At 43.5% G+C, this 16059-nt stretch overlaps 1 protein-coding gene and 1 pseudogene across 4 annotated transcripts in view; both read left to right on the forward strand.

The window, feature by feature from the left end:
- The window catches only part of RHEX (regulator of hemoglobinization and erythroid cell expansion), a 20890-nt gene extending 6234 nt beyond the window's left edge, over positions 1–14656 (forward strand). For 3 of the 4 annotated variants that reach the window (XM_017525479.1, XM_017525480.1, XM_017525478.1), the window contains 5 exons: positions 9553–9779; positions 10020–10120; positions 11580–11720; positions 13059–13120; positions 13666–14656. In XM_017525479.1, the coding sequence (XP_017380968.1) occupies positions 9751–9779; positions 10020–10120; positions 11580–11720; positions 13059–13120; positions 13666–13866 (534 nt within the window). In that variant the 5' untranslated portion in view covers positions 9553–9750 and the 3' untranslated portion in view covers positions 13867–14656. The remainder of the gene's footprint in view (positions 1–9552; positions 9780–10019; positions 10121–11579; positions 11721–13058; positions 13121–13665) is intronic. The other variant, XM_017525481.1, reaches the window with a different exon arrangement.
- On the forward strand, positions 9086–9525 carry LOC119470698 (annotated as a pseudogene).
- Positions 14657–16059: the final 1403 nt, after the last annotated feature.

Raw genomic sequence — 16059 nt, forward strand, 5'->3', positions numbered from 1 at the left:
GTAGAGATGGGATCTCACTGTGTTGCTCAGGTTGGTCTCAAACTCCTGGGCTCAAGTGATCCTCCTGCCTTGGCCTCCCAAAGTGCTGGGATTACAGGTATGAGCCACCACGCCCGGCCTTATGTTCATTTTTTACAAAATTGTGATTCTATTTTATGTAGCTAAATACAACTGCATTGTGTATTTTCATAGAACAGATTTCATTCTCCAGATGAACTCTTCTTACATGTAATTTTAAATGGCCATATGGTTTTCTATTCTATGCCACAGTCCTCATTTCTTCCGTTTCTGTTTTTTTCTTTAGATTGCTTCCCATCTTTCACTTTTATAATGACGCTCTACAAAGCTCTTTTGCATAACAGCTTTGGTGTGTTCTGGATTGTTTGTAAATTGTCTGCTCTGCACTCTTTACCCATTTACTATTTGAGGGCCCAAGTGTTTTCTTTTGTTTTTTTTTTTTTTTTTTTTAACAATTTATGTAAACCAAACATGCAAAATCTTTAAAATCGTGGTTTGCCATAATTGGTTTTTTTTTTGTCTGTTTACCTTTAAATTTTGTTAACATATGAAGTTCTAATAGTTTAGAGCCAAATCTATTTTCACATCTTTCTTTGTGATTTCTTCCATTGCATATAAACTGAGAAAGTTTTGTCTCATCTGAGGATTTAATAAACATTATTAAATATATTCAATCCTACTTTCTTCTAATTGTAATGGCTTGACTTTAAAATATTTACCTCCTAAATCCGTTTGGAATTCATTTTGCTGTCTAGGGTCTGGATCTAAGTTACTTTCTTTTTCGTGACAGGTAGCTAACGCATTGTCTTGTCGGTAACATTTGTTAAATAACAATTTCCTTTCCTCCACTTGCTTTGTGAGCTACTCTTATAACATTTATTGTACACACTAGCATATTTTTTCAGGTCTGCACTTCTCTTAAAAAGTTGTAGTCAGAAATCTACCTTACCACAATCCCTTTATTTTTTAAGACGGAGTCTCGCTCTATCGCCCAGTCTGCAGTGCAGTGGCACGGTCTCAGCTCACTGCAACTTCCACCTCCAAGGTTCAAGCGATTCTCCTGTCTCAGCCTCCTGAGTAGCTGGGATTACAGGTGCCCACCACCTTGCCCAGCTAATTTTTGTATTTTTTTTAGTAGAGATGGGGTTTCACCATATTGGTCAGGCTGACCTCAGGTGATCTGCCCACCTCAGCCTCCCAAAGTGCTGGGGATTACAGGTGTGAGCCACCATGCCCAGCTCACAATTCCTTTTCAAACGTGTCCACTCTTTTTGATTGTTCTTATGTTTTCCAAGACAAATTTTACAATAGCCTCGTTATAAAAAAACATAATTTTTATTAGAATTATAAGCCAATAAATTAACTTTAAAAGTGAATTTTAAGTGTTCTAGCTTCTCTGCCTGAAATAGCATCTTTTGATGAGTTTAAGTCTTTTATGTCTCTCAATAAATTTTTATTTTCTTCAAAACAATTTTCTTATAATTGATATTATTTTTAGATACTGCTATTGTTGTGGTTACTAAATCACATGGTATTTTTCTCCGTTCTGTTTTATGTCTTATTGCTAGTATAATAGTAAGAATAGCTGATAATTTTAGAATATTTTTTATATATACAGGACTTTAATGAGCAATCTCATTAATTCCGCTAGTTTTGCAATGAATTCTTTTGGGATTTCTAGGTATAAAATCACATATTTTGTAAATAAAAATAAATTTGATTTCTCCTTGCCCAAAACGATACTTCCATTTTGTTATGTAGCAGCCGGCAGCTCAGGCTCCAGCACCAGCCTGCCTGAGTACAAAGCCCGGTGAATCCTTTTTGTCATTTTAAGCATAGTAGGGAATCTTTCTGTGTCTTGGTTTTGTCCATTGTTAATTAAAAAGTAATAATAGTACCTACCTCCTGGGGAGGTTGTAAGAATTGGGTGAGTTAATGTATATGAAAGTGTCTGCCACATAAAACATGCTCAGTAAATATCCAACACCCTTATTATTATTAGAGATTGGAGGAACTTTCAATTTCCAGAAATTAGAACTTCTAGTACTCATTTCAGATAAGGGTTGCAGCATTTATCTTTGCTCTCAAATAATTTACCGCTTTGTAAGATACTGATTATTGGTGCAGTAATCAATACTGCACCAACTTATTATTCTTTGTTATAGTAAAAAACAACCCTCATTTAAAAATCAGTAATGAGCATTTAGTTTATCCAGTGCTTTTTGGCACTTTACGAAGATCATCATTTAAAAAATTTGATCTATCAGTGCTGTATTTGTATTACATAAAAGACAGTTTCCTGACGTGATTGGGATTTAGGATTTTGAGTCAGTTGGTTTATGAAACATGAGTCCTCCAGCGGGCAACACAGCTAACTTTTCACTCTTCCAAGTCTTAGTTTCCTCATCTATGAAATCAATGGTGGTAATGTCTATTTTTGCAGAGTGAGATGATTAAAGCACATGGAAAATACTCAGTGTTAGTTTCCATCTTTGTAATAATCAATTACCTGAACATTCTGAGCTAACTTCTTGATATTACCGTATATATACCTCTGTATTGGTAAATGAGATGAACCTGAGAGTTTCTGTCTTTCTGTGCCCTGTATTGGCTTGTAGAATGATAATTATGTGTTCCTTAAAAGTTTGAAACCACTCATCTGCCAAACTGTCGAGACAGGTTTTGGAGAGTGAACTTTGATTGTGCTTCTAATTTCCCTTTTTCTTTATTTCTCTTTCCTTCTTTCTTTCTCTCTCTCTTTCTTCTTTCTTTCTTTCTTTCCTCCCTCTTCTTCTTCCTCTTCTTCTTCTTCTTCTCCTTCTCCTTCTCCTTCCTTCCTTCCTTCTTTCTCTCTCTCTCTCTTTCTCTCTCTCTCTCTTTCTTTCTTTCTTTCTTTCTTTCTTTTCTTTCTTTCTCTTTCCTTCCTTCCTTCCTTCTCCTTCCTTCCTTCCTTCTTTCTTTCTTCTTTTTTTCTCTCTTTTCTTTTCTTTTTAATAGAGATGGGGTCTTGTTATGTTGCCCAGGCTGGTCTCCAACTCCTGGGCTCAAGCTGTTCAACTGACTCGTCCTCCCAAAGTGCTGGGATTACAAGTGTGAGCCACTGTGCCCAGCCAATGCTTTTAATTTCTAAATAATAATAGCTTGCGCTCATTGGATGCTTATTATTATGTCCCAAAAGTTGTAATAACTATTTTACATATCTCATCTAATTTCAACCTCAGAAGTAGTTATCATTTATATTTGTCTTATCTAATCCTGAAATTATACTGTTCCCATCTTACATATTTAAAGACTGAGGCTTTGAGAGGCTAAATAACCTGGCCATACTCATGCAGAGAATGAGCTGGGATTTGAACCCAAGCAGTCTGACTCCAAGTTCTTTGCCTTTAGTGGCTAGATACCACCCCGCTTCCAAAAGTTATTTCTTGTTATTTTGGTTTGCTTTTGGTCTAAATTTTCTGTGCCATATGGAATCAATTATGTTAATTTATCTTTTTCTAGGAAACGATCAATTTTACTGAGATTTCATCCAAAAAAATTATAGCCTAACAGTTTTTAAAATCTCTTCTTTTTTCTTTTTTTGGTAATTTTTGTTGAAAAATTTTAATCCCTTCTGTTTCTGAGATTAATAGTTCCTATATTATTAATTTGGTTTATTTGCATTTCCTCCTTTTCTTGATTATTTGAAATTGCATATTAAATCGGGGGAGAAAGTCTAGTAATGTGGAAGCGGCTGGATGTTATAAAACTGAAAAAAAAATTTTTTTTGTTTTTAAATTTTCCATTTCCATCCAGCTTTGCTTCCTTTTCGCCTTACCCCACTCCAGCCTTTAAAGAGCAGGATGCTTAAGGCTAGAAAGAGCCTTACAAGTAATTTGCCAAGCTCCCTATTTCACCAGGGCCTAGAGAGGACATCTCCCTATCCAAAGTCACACCATTAGCAAGTGACAGAGCCAGGACAAGGCAGGTCCCCAGCTCCCTTCTTTCTCCTTCTTTTGTTCTCCCTTCTTTTCGTTCATTTCCATTATATCTTAGCTAATGTTAAAAACAACAAATTAACAGAGACAGCAAAGAAAGTTTACAGCTACTTCATTTGAAAAGATTGATAAAGTGAGCTGACAATGTTGATTATAATAACTTTAAGCCATACAATTTCCCATAAAAATCATCTTCTATTGTGATCTTGTTTTAAACCATTCTTTCCAGAATAAACCTATGCAAAGAAAGTATGGTGTCTGGCAGGAAAGTGGGATCTTTTTATTCTCCCTCTGATGTTACATTGTACCTATTGGAAAGACCATGAGAAAGTTCCTGTATCCCTGAAAGAGGGAAACTTAATAAAGTGGAATCCAGCCTTACCTACAAGTCTGAAACAAACAGAAGAAATGCTCTTAGCACTGGGATGTAATGGGGTTTTTTTTTTTGTTTGTTGAGGGGAGGAGAAACAGGGTTTTACTCTGTCACCCAGGCTCTTCTCAAACTCTTGGTCTCAAGTGATCCTCGCTCTCCCAAAGTGCTGGGATTACAAGTGTGAGCCACTGTGCCCGGCCTGATGTTTGGTTTTGAGGTGCCTGGAAGGGCACTACATTAGTGTGGGGTCTGGGTGTCAAAATTCAACACAGTGGAAGAGGACAGGACCACCCCCATCTCGAGGATGGAACGAGGTATACCACACTCACATAGTCCACGTGCTTTTTCTCAACATAATTACCTTAAATTGCCCATTTCCTGGTTATTTGGTATGTGTGTGCGTGTGTACAAATGAGCAGATGTCTCTGCTGATTGTCTGATCAGCAATCTGTAATTAGACCCCAAGGAACAACCTGCTCATTGCGGTTGGGGCCATTAGCCACTTAAATAATGACATCTGTCCTAATTTTCATTCCTCATCCTGTCCTGGGTCTTATCTCCAAACTGCACTCAAAACAAATGTCTACGTTTTCTAAAATAGACCAATCCAATTTTTAGTAGTTGTAGTCACCATCATGGTGGAGGATTGTAGGGCTGAACAATATCTAATAATTACTGAGTGCCTCCTCTGTGCCTGGAATTGTCTAAAGGTCTTTACAAACAGCGTTAAGTCACTGAGTCCGTGCAAGAGCTCTGTGAGATAGGAAACTATTATTCTTCTCATTTTATAGATACAGAAATTATTTTACTGAGACACTGAGTTCAATTATTCACATCTAGAAGGGAACAGAACTGAAATTACTATTTAAGACTGCTGGTCGTCCATACTATTTACTGTTTTCATTTGGACTGGCTGCTGTGTGTCATTTGGCTAGTGAGGGACACAGGGTCTTATTCTGTCACCCAGGCTCTTCTCAAACTCCCAGCCTCAGTGATCCATCCACCTTGCTCTCCCAAAGTATATGCCCTGAGTATATGCTCAGAATATATTAAAATGTGGAAAAAAGTGTACAAATCTAGTTTTGTATAAAGGGAGCCAAATTAAGATAATAATCTTAAAATAATGGAACATTTATCAAATTCAGTGATTATCAACTGGGAGCAAACCCTGCTACCTCAGGGGACCTTTGGAAATGTGTGGGGTCATTTGGGGTGCTTTTGGCTGTTATGCTGGCCTGTTACACTGGGGGGGGTCGTTCAGGGGGCTCCACGACCTACCATCTGCAAAACAATTTTAGACAATACGGACTCCTTGTCTGGCTCCAAATGTCAGATACTACTGAGAAACACTGATCAAGTGCAATGGTAGGAATTTGATACGATACTGTAAAACTCAAAGGTGGCAAACTCAAATGCCTTTAGGGATTAGTCAGGAAGTGATGATCATGTCCCATTTTAGGGGCATAAAATTCAAATCACAAAAGCATTTCATCAAACAAAAATTAGGTGTCAAATGTGGCCTGTGGATCGCCAGGTTAGAGCCTTTTAATGGGGGTTTTTCTGACTAAAAAACATGTTTACGATATATTAAGAGGAGAAAAAGCTAATAATCTGTATGATTCCCTGTTTTAAAGACATGGTCTCTGTGTATACACATATTCGCATATATGTATACACTTATATTCATGAAAATATTTAGAAAATTTTCTAGAAGGATATGGATAAGATTTGGGGTAATTTTTTTTTGGATACAGTATCTCACTCTGTCACCCAGACTGGAGTGGAGTGGTATGATCACGGCTCACCGCAGCCTCACCTGGACTCAGGTGATCCTCCCACCTCGGCCGTCCGAGTAGCTGGGACTATAGGCATGTGCCAGGCACGGCCAGCTAACTTTTTTGTATATTTTGTAGAGATGGGGCCTTGCTATGTTACCCAGGCTGGTCTTGACCTCCTGGACTCAAACAATCCACCCGCCTCAGCCTCCCAAAGTGCTGGGGTTATAGTTGGGAGCCACTGTGCCTGGCCCAATTTGGGGTGCTTTTCTAAAATGCTTTCCTCATTCATATGTTTAATTCTTTGACCACAAATGTCTACTAGTTGTGTACTTTTGAATAAATAAAGTAGAAGAGGAGCCTTAAAAAATTAAAAGTTTTGAGTGTAGTATTAGAATACAGCCCAGGCGACCTACTGGCCACCCCCCTCGAGGGGAGAATTGTGTCTGTGATTAAGGACAAATGAGATATTCAATATCAACAGTTGACACCATTGCTGCCTTCCCAAACACTCTGGCCTAGCGAGCCCCTTCCACACTTTTCATTTCTACCATACATACGATAAAGCTCTTCTGGTAAAACCCAGCCTTCCTTGTGCAGCTGTCCTGGGAGGGATCCTGAAGAACCCCAGATGACGCTTGAGAAATCAGGATCTGTGCTGAATTTTATCTTAGGGGGTCTTACCCAACATTAGATAAGAGCAGGGCATTTTCAATACAGCTCTGCCCCTTTTTCAATCAAGTCACCAAAACCTTCAAGATCATTGTTTTTTCTAAAAAATCCCTGTTTTGCTTTATTGCAATCATGTCTGTGTTTTCCTTCCAGTGTTTTGGCTCTACACTTTTTATTTTGTGCACAAGTCCTTTTTTTTTTAATTTTTATTATTATTTTTTTTTTTCCTGAGACAGGGTCTTGCTCTGTTACCCAGGCTGGAGTGCAATGGCACTATCTCAGTTCACTGAAGTCTCAACCTCCTGGGCTCAATCGATCCTCCCACCTCAGATTCCTGAGTAGCTGGGACCACAGGAAAAAGCCACCACGCCTAGCTAATTTTTGTATTTTTAGTAGAGACAAGGCTTACTATGTTGCCCAGGCCAGTGAGGAACTCCTAGGCTCAAGTGATCTGCCCACTTCAGCCTCCAGAAGTGCTAGGATTACAGGGGCAAGCCATCCTGCCTGGCCAAGTCACTTTTGGCTGAGCTTTCTTTGTGGAGTTTGCTGATCACTCGGCAATACTGGATTTTCTATCCATTTGTCTAAGGACACTGGGGAGGGGAGAAACAGGTAATTTCCTGGAGTCTTTTCTGGCTTGCTCCTTGGGTCGGTCCCCAGGGTCCCTCCTTCATGTCTCCCTGCAGCCCTCCTTACCAGCAGCTAGTCACGGCTCTCCTACAGAAAGAACCCAGAAGTCCTGCAGCTAACCAGGTGGCATGTGGTGCTTCTTGACACTGCAGGGGTGGGTGCAGGGAGGAAGGGAGAGAGGGCTCCAGCATAGACAGGAAACAGAATTCTCCCGTCTGGAAAACCGCTGCTTTTCACCCCCAACCCACCCCTTTCACATGCTGAAGCTATACCAAAGGAGGAACTCATGTCTGGATTCTGAATCCACTTTTATAAACCAAACTAAACAGAAATCTCTGGGAGTGAAAATGTTAAGTGCACTTTACTCATTAAGGTCCTTTAGGAGAAGTGTCTAGAATGTGTCCTGCAGGAAAGTGGGGACTGAAGCAAGTAAATTGGGCATGAGCCGCTCCCAGTGTTGGACCTCCCTCCAAAGAAAAGTCATTCCCAAAGACTAGTTCCTTGCCACTGCGTTTGAAGGGTGTTGGGTAGGCGGTGCTATTTTCTCTCCTGAGATTTCCACGTGGCAAACTCCTGCAGCCCTGGAGAGGCAGGGAGGGTAAACCCTGAACCCTCCCTCCCCACCACTTCCATTTCTCTCTCTCCCGATTCCTGGTGCAAGTTTTGATCCTAGGAAGCTCCAGCCTGAGAACTACCACAAATAAAAACAAAATTTCCAGGACCTCTTGCATTGTCTTTAGCATTTGGAAACCTTGATTGGGAAAATAAGGCTTAAGGCAGTTAAAGGCTTTCTTGGTTGATTGTTTGTTTGTTTGAGATGGAGTCTCACTCTGTCGCCCAGGCTGGAGTGCAGTGGCGCTATCTCAGCTCACTGCAGCCTCTGCCTCCCAGGTCCAAGTGATTCTCCTGCCTCAGTCTCCCAAGTAGCTGGGATTACAGGTGTCCGCCACCAAGTCTGGCTAATTTTTGTATTTTTAGTAAAGACAGGGTTTCACCATGTTGGTCAGGTTGGTCTCGATCTCCTGACCTCAAGTGATCCGCCCACCCTGGCCCGCCAAAGTGCAGGGATTACAGGCGTGAGTCACTGCGCCCAGCCAAAGGCTTTTTAAGTTTTATGAGGTAGGATGGTGGGTGGGTGTGAGACCCCATCTCAGTGCTCAGTAAATATCATATGAAAGGCTTAGAAATTATTGTGCCTTTGTGTATAGAAAATGCCATATTCAGCATCATGTAGATGGAACTCATAAACTGACTTTTTAAAGAAACATATTTGTGAGGGTATAATAGCATCCACAGCCCAATGAAGCTGTGTGGTATGTGACTGCATGGGATGTGTGCCTGTTTGCATGCATTTAAGATCTGAACTCCTTCGCAGAATCTATGCCAGTGTATTCGCTCAAGGAGGGCTCCTTCACACAGGTGAAGGCTCTCCAGGAGCAGAAAGGAATGGGCCCCTTCACACAGGTGAGGACTCCCGGGGAGCAGAAAGGAATGGTCGAGAGCCTAGGCTTTAGACTTAAAGCTCAAATTCAGGCCTGGCCACTTGCTACCTGTGTGACCTCAGACGTCACCCACCTCTCTGAATCTCAAGTCACTTGTTATAAAAGGTGGATAGTCCTTTCCGGCAGTGATGACACACTCATGAGAACATGCTTCTCACAAAGGATCTCCATCCCTCTCCAGAAGAGGAGAAGAGGAGACACAAGAAGAAACGCCTGGTGCAGAGCCCCAATTCCTACTTCATGGATGTGAAATGGCCAGGATGCTATAAAATCACCACGATCTTCAGCCATGCACAGAGGGTAGTTTTGTGTGTTGGCTGCTCCACTGTCCTCTGCTAGCCTACAGGAGGAAAATCGAGGCTTACAGAAGGATGTTCTTTCAGGAGGAAATAGCACTAAAAGCACTCTGAATCAAGATGAGAGGGCAACCATCTCAACAAGCACATTTTGGATTTAAAAAAAAAAAAGGTGGATAGTTATAGCTGTGGCCGTCATAAGAATAGTTGAGTGAATTGGGTAAGATGTGGGGGCATGCCAGGGGCTCAGCACTGTGGTTGGCAGCAAGTGGCTATTAGATACTAATATTGTTCCTGCCTATTTTACAGGCTTAAAAACTGAAATATTGGGAGAGGAAAGCAGTTGATCCTCAAGTAGCTGAGTTTCTCCGAGGGAAATTTGTTTCAAGAGCCCTGGAGTCCTGAGCAGCTCCTGACCTCTTGCAGATCTCCAGGAGAACCCTGCCAGTGGCACTGCTGAGAGACAAGGTCCCAGGGTGGTTCCTGAAAGTGCCTGAGCCCCAACTTATGAGCAAGGAGCTTGTCATGCTGACAACGTGAGTGGGCCCAGGAAAAGCAGGAGCAGGGTTCCCTCCAGGCTAACTGGCAGAGCTGCCTTCCAAGCACACATGCCACCCTTCCTGGCTGTCCCAGCCTTATCGTCCGGAAAGGCCAAGGGACCTATGCTGGGACGCACACCAACGCCAGATGTCTGCCTCCAGCTGGGACAGGATAGATTTGCAGTTGCAGTCACATCCCTGCAATCTCTGACTTTGCCCCTTTTCCTTTCCCAACAGAGTCATGGAGCTCTGGCACGGCTTAGTGATCGCGGTGGTGTCCTTCTTCCTGCAGGCCTGCCTCCTCGTCATCTTCAACTACCTGCTCAGCAGGCACATGGGTAACCGGCCCAGCGTCCTCTTCCCTCCTAGTCACTCTCAGAGCCTGCAGCAGGACAGGACCCCTTTGGAATGCCCAAATGTCACTCAAAAACCTACCAGAGGACCCTCCAACCAAATCCTTCCCCCCTTTCATCCCCCACCCCCAACTGTAACTGGGTAATCCCCACTCTGACCTCACGTTTTATCCAATGATTTCTGGCTGGAAGTGACCACCCACATCCTTCCACTACCCAGACCTTCCGCCTAGACACAGCTTCCGCAATGCCTATGAGGAAGTGTCCGTGTCACCTGGGTCTAATTAATTTTCTTCATCACTGCCAAGGGACTGAACATGAAGAAATGGCCTTGAATTACAACAGAAGGCAATATGGTTGGACTTAGAGATTAGTTTAAATTCTTGAACTGACTTACAATAGAAGGTAGCGAATCTTGGTCCTGGAAAGGCATTTCAATTAGGGAAAGTAAAATAATACTGCTTTGGTTGTGCTAAGAGGAAGGATCGGGCAAGATGATGTTTTGAGGGTCTTCCTAGTTAAGTCTAGCTTTATTCATTCATTCAACAGATATTTCTTGAGCATCTAAGACACTCTCTGGGCCTAGGCTGTACAATGGGAAACAAAACAAAAGTTCCTACCCTCTGAATCTTTCATTCCACATGACAACAAACAAGATAAACAGTAAAACACGTGTATGCTAGGTTATGGCAAGTGGCAGGGAGGAAAAATGGAGCAAGGAAGTAGACATGGCTTGGTGGATGCCAGGCAGCCCCGAGACGCTAACCTTTGGGTCTAAACTTACAGGCAGTGAGGAGTGAACTCTACCTGCACAGGCCTGAAGGAGGAACATGTTAGGCACACACTAGTACAAGAGCAAAGAGGCAGGGCAGCTGGGGCGGGCAGAGAGAAGCAGGAGAAAGCCAGAGAGGAGGGAGGAGGGAGGCCTCGGAGGCTGGGACTTGGCTTTTTCCAAGCGGGGCGCAGAGCCGCTGGAAGGTTTTGAGCACAGCAGTGCTGAGATTTGAAGGGATCTTTCCGAAAGGTTTGCCATACTGAGGGCGTGTTCAGAAGGTACTGATTTTAGAGCCGATGTGCCCAGCCCAGGCAGCTTCCACTGTTTTTTCATTTTGAGATGAAGTCACACTCTGTCCCCCAGGCTGGAGTGCAGTAGCAGCACAATCTCGGCTCACTGCAACCTCTGCCTCCTAGGTTCAAGTGATTCTCTTGTCTCAGCCTCCAGAGCAGCTGGGATTACAGGTGCACGTCACCACACCCACCCAGCTAATTTTTGTGTTTTTAATAGAAATGGGTTTTCACCATGTTGACCAGGCTGGTCTCAAACTTCTGACCTCAAGTGATCTGTCCACCTTAGCCTCCCAAAGTGCTGGGATTACAGGGGTAAGCTACTGCTCCCCACTCCCCTGCCAGCTTCCACTTTTGACCCCTGCCCTCTCCTCTCTAGCCCACCAGAGTGAAGAGATACTGAAAGCGACCAGGCTCCAGGTCCCCAGGCCCAGCCCTGTCCACCAACATCCACCTGCTGCCAAAGAGATGGAGACTCAGACAGAGATAGACGCCCTAGTGTCTGATCCCTGTTACAGGCGTGAGTAAGGGGTTGTGGGGAGAACTTGTCTCGGGGCTTGCTTTGCTCTGTCTGGACACCCAGGACCTCCCTGCGGCAACCCTGGGGGCCCAAACCTCTAGCCTGAGGATTCCTCCCACCCTCATAAGGACAGGCCTTGCCAGGCTACTTTTTTCAGAAAGGTGTTTTATTCTATTTCATGGGGAAGATCCTGCTGGGTTGGTGTGGGTCTAAGTTCTTTCCTGGGTTTAGTCGTGTGCAAATTATTGCAGGGGCCTTGGGAGATGGCCCCGCTCTTCTCTTTGTATAGCCACGGCATCTTTTCTTCTGCTTGATCGGCTAATGGTGGAGTTAGAATTTCACCTGCCCCTGCCTGCCTCCACCGTGGCTGCTGCAACGTCACGGTTCTCAGCTGGCTCCCGAGCTGGCTCCTCCACAGTCCCCAGAGGGATCCTTCTTCGTACTCCTAAATCTGCATGGGTAACTGAGTGTATAAATGTTGAGTCTTGCCGCTGGTTCAAGTCTATATCACCCTCCGGCAAGTGAGCCAAAAGGTCACTATTCACAGTGGAAATGGCTGCTTTGGCAGCAAGACATCTCCCTGATGGGGGCTCACTCACCAGAGATTGCACTTTTTCCACTGGTTTATCTCTTGATGGGTTTCAATTTGCTCTGTCCAGATTTTATCTTTTCGGTTGAGGCATAGCCTCAGTGCCTGTCTGTGGGGACCCCAGGGAGCCGCTCACATGCATGCAGTGTTTCAGCAGAAAGGAGAGGCACTGGCCTTACCCTAACCCCTGGCCCCAAAGCTTCACCAGAGCCTGGCTAGAGTCAGGGATTGTTTAGCTGACAGGGACCTCAGAGGCCATTGCTCAACCCTCTTGTCTTGCGAGGGATGAAAACCAGGACACAAAAAAAGATGTGATCGGCCTAGATTTAGTGACAGCTTTGGACTAGGTGTGACTTCTGAGGCCAGAGCTGTATGCGTTGGGCCACATTGTCCCAGCGTGTCCCTCCTGACTTTTCTTTTTGGAAGACAGCCCTTTCCAAGCACAGTCAACCTAGTATATTTTTTAAAATTTGTTTTGGATGGAGTTGAATGAAGCAGCAGTGCCTGGACTCCTGGACGTGTCCATGCCTATTTTTGGAGACTTTCTCTCCCCCGACTCTTTCCCTATTCTCTTTCTCCTTCTTACTCTTTTGGGGCATCTGTATCTCTCTTCCCTATCCCCCTTTGCGTTGCTGGCTCTGCCTCTGTCTTTAACTGATAATAAGACAATTCTCCCTTCCATTGTCTCTATTCTTTCTTAACACCCTCTGGCTTGCTTTGGAAGAGAAACCATGTCTATTTCTCCCCAGATGACAGCGACACATCCTCAGACAGCTCAGGTGGTTCCTGCAGTTCACCTCCCGTCTGCCAGGTAATGGATGTGCCTAGGGATCACAGACCAACATATGCAGTCTGAGGGTTACTGCTGTAAAACGCTGAGAACGCAGGTTACCCCAGCTATGGAGTGGGAGCCAAAAAGGAGGCCTTCTTGAGTCGTTACAGCATCCTTAGGTGAGGGGTCAGGCCTCCACCCACAACCATATCAGCCAAACAAAGCGGGTCTGAACAGGCTATGAAAATGAAAGTGCTAATGGGAAACCTTCTTCTCCCCAAACCCCAGTCACTGGCTAAAGTCTGCTCTGAGTCCTGACCTCACTTGAATTGAGTCTCAGCATCTTATCTTCCTGTTGCCTCCACCTGCTCGTCTGTAAGCCCATTCCTTGTAGACAGGTGGAACAAAGTCACTGGTAATCTTCCTCATTGCCCTGGACTGCTCTCAGACACAACTGCTTGGACCCAGATCCTTTTACACCAAGCTGTGGGCAAACCGCTTTGAGTGAGAGTTCAGTCCTGGGGTCTTATTTCCTCCAAACGTGGTAGGGATATTGACCCACATGTCTCTGCTTTTCTGCTAAGGCCACCGACCATGTGGATTACACACAAGTCATCTTTTCAGCCCCTGGAGAACTAAAAGATGACTCTGCCCTGGACTATGAGAACATAAAGGAAGTCACAGATTATGTCAATGTCAATCCAAAAAGCCACAAGCCCAATTTCTGGAATTTTGTCAACCCTGCTCTGTCTGAGCCAGTGGAATACAATCAAGTGGCCATGTGAATTCTGGATGTTTTTAATGGGGTCCAGTTCTCTATGGATTCTTACATTTAATTTGTAGAGGAATGCCATTTTTCCCCCTTAAACAAAGCATGGGGCTCCCAAGGCTATGGAGACAGGCCAAAAATAATGTGGAGAAGAAAACTGACAATCCACAGAAGTCCGCAGCACCCGTGGACTCCCGTTCTGTACCCAATAAAGGCTGTTCATTCCTCAAGAACCCAAAACAAGCCTTAGGTAGGAAAACAGGCCTATGCTCCGGCAAGAAAGATTCAGATCAGATGGATGTTAGGAAGAACTTTCAGTTAAAATATGAGAACCATGGAGTCCATCTGCAGAGATAGGGGTGAAGTCTCTCCCCAGGGAAAATTTTAAAAAGTTTAATCAGCTGTGGTAGAGTTCTATTTGGCAAACTCATGGCTAAATGACTTACCTTTGAGCTCTTTAATTATTGGCAAGAAACAACTTCTTTAAAAGTTTTAAATAAAATAGCAACTACCACCAGTTCCTCTTTTCCTGCTGCCTAACGCTGCAGCTGTCCTTGTTTTCAGCGATGTATTTTGCTGAGTAATCGTCCTCTGCCCTCAGAACTTTAGACAGTGTATTTACAAAGCCCACCATCAATCAACCTTTGAATTTTCTGTTTCTTATAAGCCAAAGACGACAAATGGAATTCTGGTAAATAACAACCAGCATCATAATCTCTTATTCCAAGAAAAATCTCCCAAAACTCAATATAATAAAATTCAAGATTCCTTCCTGTGTTGGGTTTTTTTTTTTTTAAAGCAATTAGGAATACAGGGACACTTTCTAACTCAATTATATCTCAAATCAGGAGATTACATAATATTTAACTGTAAGCTCCTAGACACTATCCTATTAAGTTGGAAACAAAGTAGGAATTTCCACAAGCCTGCCATTTCCTTTGTTATGTAACATTGTTCTAGAAGTTTTAACCAGTGTGATAAAACAGTTAACAAAAATATGAACTGTATAAAAGTTAGAGCCAGGCACGCTGGAGCTTGCCTGTAATCTCAGCACTTTGGGAGGCTGAAGCAGGTGGATCACCTGAGGTCAGGAGATTGAGACCAGCCTGGCCAACATGGTGAAACCCTGTCTCTACTAAAAATACAAAAATTAGCTGGGCTTGCTGGCGGGCACCTGTAATCCCAGCTACTCCAGAGGCTGAGGCAGGAGAATCACTTGAACCCAGGAGGCAGAGGCTACAGTGAGCCGAGATCACGGCACTGCACTCCAGCCTGGGTGACAGAGCAAGACTCTGTCTCAAAAAATACATATGTATTAGAAATGAGGAAAAATTGTCATCCTTTGCAGATATCCTAGCCCTAGAAAACCACACAGAATTAAAATGCTTTAAAATTGATAACACACAATAACCAGTAACTAGAGAAATATTTTTTTCCAACAGCTAATTAAGACACGAAGTGAAAAGAAATTTTGCTCATAGTAGCTAAACAGACATGCCCCAAAACCTGAAACCCTAGGGTTACTCCTAGCCAAATTCAAATCCCAGATTAGTGGCATTCAGGTCTTAGACACCTGAGATCTATTATTCACTGTGCTCCATCTGCTGGCTGCGGATGACCTTCCCAGCCCTGGCACTGAGAGCAGGAGACAGGCTTTCCTTCTCCTGAGTTCTTCCCCGGGATGATCTAAGGGGATGATTCCGGTTTGGGTTTCTGGGGTTGGAAAGTGTTGCTGGTCTGTTTGTCCCTTCACCTTTAGCTACCACGGTCGTCCCTCTCCTTACAAAGCTTTTCTTAATGAGTTACAGGAGAGTCTACTGGTTGGACAGGCAGAACAAGGAATAAATACCGACAATAATATCGGCAACATTGTCCTATCAAGAAGTGAAACTCTGCTTCTTATTGATTTCTTCTATTTATTTATTTATGCAGACAGGGTCTCACTCTGTCACTCAAGCAGGAACATGATCAATAACCTCAAATTCCTGGGCTCAAGTGATCCTCCTGCCAAAGCCTCTCAAGTAGCTGGGACTACAGGTGCATGCCATGATGCCCAGCTAATTTAAACTTTTTTTTGTAAAGGGGATCTCACTATGCTGCCCAAGCTGCTCTTGAACTCCTGACCTCAAGTGATCCTACTAACTCAGCCTCCCAAAGCACTGGGATTAGGCATGATCTACTGCACCTGGCCTGATCTCTTTTAAAAAGG

Source organism: Cebus imitator, unplaced genomic scaffold, assembly GCF_001604975.1.
Source record: "Cebus imitator isolate Cc_AM_T3 unplaced genomic scaffold, Cebus_imitator-1.0 Scaffold38, whole genome shotgun sequence".
NCBI classification, from domain to species: Eukaryota; Metazoa; Chordata; class Mammalia; order Primates; family Cebidae; genus Cebus; species Cebus imitator.